Below are 4,813 nucleotides of genomic sequence, written 5' to 3'. Positions count from 1 at the left end.
TTTTCCAGCCGCCAGCAGGATGGAACAATTCGAGCAGCTGCTCACCTGCGCCATCTGCCTGGACCGCTACCGCAACCCCAAGCTGCTCCCCTGCCAGCACAGCTTCTGCATGGAGCCCTGCCTGGAGGGCCTGGTGGACTACGTGCGGCGCCAGGTAGGCCACTCGCCCCGCCCCCTGGGGCACCGCCCCTCACTCTCCCCCGTTCCAGGTCAAGTGCCCCGAGTGCCGCGCGGAGCACCGCATCCCCTACCAGGGCATCCAGGGCTTCCCCACCAACGTGACGCTGCAGCGCTTCCTCGAGCTGCACATCGAGATCACCGGGGAGCTTCCGGACCCCACCAGCGGCCAAGTGATGGAGCGCTGCAACGTCTGCTCGGAGAAGGCCTACTGCAGCTTCTGCCACCACTGCGACAAGAAGGTGTGCGAGGAGTGCAAGGGCGCCCACATGGAGATCCTGCGCAGGGAGATCGCGCGCATCAACAACCAGGTGCGCAGAGGCATCCACCGGCTGCAGGACAGCCTCCACCTGGTGGAGAAGAACACGCAGCACATCCAGACCAACTGTCTGTCGGTCAGCGAGGAGATCGAGGAGATCTACCGGCGCCTCAACAAGGCGCTGAAGGACCGCACGGAGCACCTGCGCGGCGAGATCGAGCGCTACCTCAGCACGGAGCTGCGCAGCCTCACCGGCCTCAAGGAGAACCTGGGCCAGGAGATCGCCAACATCCTCAGCAACTGCGACCTGGCCGACAAGCACATGAGCGAGAGCGCGGACATCTGGGACGACTGCGAGCTGATGGACACCAAGGAGATCTTCCTGAAGACCATCGAGTTCATCCGCAACTTCGAGTACGAGAACGCCGACTACTCGCGCAGGCTGCGCCTGGTGCTGGCGCACGACCCCAACCAGCTGGTGCTGCACGTGGCGGGCTACGGCGACCTCAGCGTGGCCAACCCCAACAGCCCCTTCGCGCAGGGCGGCGCGGGGCTGCTGCAGCCCCCGGGGCCCGGCCTCATGCGCTCCAAGAGCGACCACCGCCTGGCCTTCCGGCAGCCCGAGCACGAGCGCTACGGCGAGGCGGAGGCGGAGCCCCCACTGAGCGGGCGCAAGTTCGGCGAGCGGCCGGCGAAGGCGCACAGCTACGGGAGAGGCGCGGGAGAGTATGGGGGAGAGGAGCACGAGCACGAGGGCCCGCGCGCCGCCCGCTCCAAGTACAGCAGCCGGTTCAGGAGGCGCAACACGGAGGAGGAGTCGGACGCGGAGGGCCGCGGGGTGCGGTTCCACGAGCAGAAGAGGGAGGAGCGGGAGCGGCCGCTGGACACGGAGGACGTGACCCGGGGGCCGCTGAGCGGGATCACGCGGCTGGCGGACTCGCCCAGGGTGATGAAGAAGCTGCAAGAGAACCCGACGGGCAAGAAGGAGAAAAAGGAGAAAAAGGCGGCGCCCGAGCCGGCGGCGGCCAAGCGGGCGCCGCCGCCCGCGGCGCGCCAAGCGAGCGAGGAGGACGAGATCGCAAAGATTAAGCGCCAGAACAAGGGGGCGACCACCTCCGCGGACGTGGAGGCGCCGCCCGCCGAAGACCGACAGCGGAAGACGCCCGCCCCCGAGGTGAGTCTGGATGAGTAGCCCTCTAAGTGCCTGATTTAGCCTAGTTTGTAGTAGAATAATTGCTTGCCCCGCCCACACGACACATTGGCATGCTTGTTCTCCCCCAACTCTCCTCACTCCATGTCGATTGGCCCTCCCAGCAAGCGCGAGCACGTCTTTGCCAGGTACTTTGTGCATACTGTGTGTGTTTGTGATGCTCCCCGTCCCCTTGGGGGCGCTCGCCTGATGATGACGGGAAATCGAAACGTTTCAGATGGGTTCTATACTGTTGAGGCGGACTGTTCGGGCATTTTATTGCCAACTTCTTTTTGGGTGYTTCGCCTCAAARATTGTTGTCTTTTATTACAGATTGAKAAACAGTTYTSTTAYTWMRMWWTTASWWCKAATTRTWTWTCAAAAAGTCAGTTWGTKAAGMYAAGTCCTAATTTKAAAAATTWTCGTTATCAAAAGAACCYAAATGAACCTACAAAAGAGTATGTTAATAAATTGATSTAAMARTMSTAGGATAATACAATATATTAAAAWTCGWMTGTGCAAAWKGTTCGTAACAGGTTTATTTTGATTTTGTTTTGTTCGTGGGAATTCTTGATTACTTTTTGATAAGTAATTCGTTCTTATTGCTAAATAGGAGCACTATTTATCAATTTGTAATAGAAAACGTGAGGAAATTCTGTCTTTTTTAAAGACGAAAATTTTTGAGTACCCAAAAAGAAGTTTGTATAAAAATCGAAACGTTTGCCACGCATTAAGCATCCGATGCCCTACAAATTTCGACCGAAAGTCGTTTGCTAAGTTGACGAGCACAAAGCATACGCAAAAATCTCCAAAAATAACTCCCGAAAATTCCCGGAAGATGGTGGAAAATCGAAACGTCGTCCACGCGCAGAGCACACTTTGCGCCCACGTTTTCAGATAAAAAATGCCTCTTTAGCTTAGCAGTTTTCTGAAGACAAAAATGTCCAACTGGGACCTGCGCAAAAATATTGCGCATTTTGACAAATCATGGAAAATTGCCTGATGATGACGGAAAATCGAAAAAATCGAAACGTCCCCCATCTGTCGCAGGTGCGGGCCTAGAAGAAGCAGCTGATGGCAACTCGCCAGCTTCGGTGGTTTCTGGATAAATTAAAGCCCATACCGAAAATTCCCTGATGATGACCAGAAATCGAAATTTTGCCCGCTTATAGAGGGAGCCTTGCTCTACCACATACAAGAAGAACTACCGTTCTGGCGTTGCGGCGATGAGGAGAAAATAATTGCTGAACTCTAACCTGCAAAAAATCGGACCGGGTTTTAAAAATTTTTGAAAACTGTCTGATGATGGCTGAAAAATGAAACTTTCAACGGTCATAGAGAAAATCGCTAGCAATGAGAGCAAGATTTAGATCGTTTTAGTTTGAGGAAATTTTGTGGCGATTTTGACAGATTTTCGAAGCCTTAGATGGAATTTTCTGCTTTGGCAACATTTGCAGGTGCCTCTTCCAAAGCGCCTCCTGAAGAACCGAGAGGAGGCAGAAAGGCAACGTTTAAGTCAGATTGAAGCCAAAACGATGCTTGATTCACCAGAGGATTTTGCCGGTATCATTTAGGGACCTTTTTGAGGCGCTTTTCTGAGTTTTCCAACCGTTATCAGAAAATTATCGTTTTGGCAAAATTTGCCGGGAATTTTTCCAAACTGCCTCCTACAGAACCCAGGGAATCTAGAGAGGTGATTTTGGGCTTATTGTGTACAGAAATGTCGGCTTCATTTGCCACAAAAAATTGAGATTTTCCTTTGGAGAAATTTGTGGCGATTTTGACAGGTTTTCAAAGCCTTAGATGGAATTTTCTGCTTTGGCAACATTTGCAGGTGCCTCTTCTAAAGCGCCTCCTAAAGAACCGAGAGGAGGCAGAAAGGCAACGTTTAAGTCAGATTGAAGCCAAAACGATGCTTGTTTTATCGCAGTATTTTGCGGGTATCATTTAGGGACGTTTTTGGGCGATGTTCTGAGTTTTCCAAGCGGTATCAGAAAATTATCGTTTTGGCAAAATTTGCCGGGAATTTTTCCAAACTGCCTCCTACAGAACCCAGGGAATCTAGAGAGGTGACTTTGGGCTTATTTTGTACAGAAACGTCGGGTTCATTTGCCACAAAAAATTTAGATTTTTCTTTGAGGAAATTTTGTGGCGATTTTGACAGATTTTCAAAGCCTTAGATGGAATTTTCTGCTTTGGCAACATTTGCAGGTGCCTCTTCCAAAGCGCCTCCTGTAGAACCAAGAGGAGGCAGAAAGGCAACGAGTACGTCAAATTGAAGCCAAAACGATGCTTGATTTACCGGAGGATTTTGCGGGTATCATTTAGGGACCTTTTTGGGGCGCTTTTCTGAGTTTTCCAACCGGTATCAGAACATTATCGTTTTGGCAAAATTTGCCGGGAATTTTTCCAAACTGCCTCCTACAGAACCCAGAGAATCTAGATAGGTGATTTTGGGCTTATTTTGTACAGAAACGTCGGCTTCATTTGCCACAAAAAATTGAGATTTTCCTTTGGGGAAATTTTGTGACGATTTTGACAAGTTTTCAAAGCATTAGCTGAAATTTTCTGCTTTGGTAACATTTGCAGGTGCTTCTTCCAAAGCGCCTCCTGAACAAACGAGAGGAGGCAGAAAGGCAACGAGTAAGTCAAATTGAAGCCAAAAGGATGCTTGATTTACCGGAGGATTTTGCGGGTATCATTTAGGGACCTTTTTGGGGCGATTTTCTGAGTTTTCCAACCGCTATTAGAAAATTATCGTTTTGGCAAAATTTGCCGGGAATTTTTCCAAACTGCCTCCTACAGAACCCAGGGAATCTAGAGAGGTGACTTTGGGCTTATTTTGTACAGAAACGTCGGGTTCATTTGCCACAAAAAATTGAGATTTTCATTTGGGGAAATTTTGTGACGATTTTGACAAGTTTTCAAAGCATTAGCTGGAATTTTCTGCTTTGGTAACATTTGCAGGTGCTTCTTCCAAAGCGCCTCCTGATGAACCGAGAGGAGGCAGAAAGGCAACGAGTAAGCGACATTGAAGCCCAAATGATGCTTGATTCACTGGAGGATATTGCGGGTATCATTTAGGGACCTTTTTGGGGCGATTTTCTGAGTTTTCCAACCGGTATTAGAAAATTTTTGCTTTGGCAAAATTTGCCGGGAATTTTTCCAAACTGCCTCCTACAGAACCC

The 4,813-nt window shown here is 50.4% G+C and overlaps 1 protein-coding gene across 1 annotated transcript in view; it reads left to right on the top strand.

Moving 5' to 3' along the window:
• Positions 1-8: 8 nt before the first annotated feature.
• The window catches only part of LOC125503134 (RING finger protein nhl-1-like), a gene marked incomplete at both ends in the record, with an annotated part of 10,143 nt that continues 5,338 nt past the window's right edge, over positions 9-4,813 (top strand). Inside the window, 2 exon segments of the mRNA XM_048663109.1 lie at positions 9-154; positions 210-1,610. Of these exon segments, the coding sequence (XP_048519066.1) occupies positions 20-154; positions 210-1,610 (1,536 nt within the window).

Source organism: Dendroctonus ponderosae, unplaced genomic scaffold (genome assembly GCF_020466585.1).
Source record: "Dendroctonus ponderosae isolate FM_Combo_2020 unplaced genomic scaffold, Dpon_F_20191213v2 Dpon_F_20191213_12, whole genome shotgun sequence".
NCBI lineage: Eukaryota > Metazoa > Arthropoda > Insecta > Coleoptera > Curculionidae > Dendroctonus > Dendroctonus ponderosae.
The sequence above is the reverse complement of the archived record's forward strand: the minus strand, read 5'-3'. Positions and strand labels throughout refer to the sequence as shown.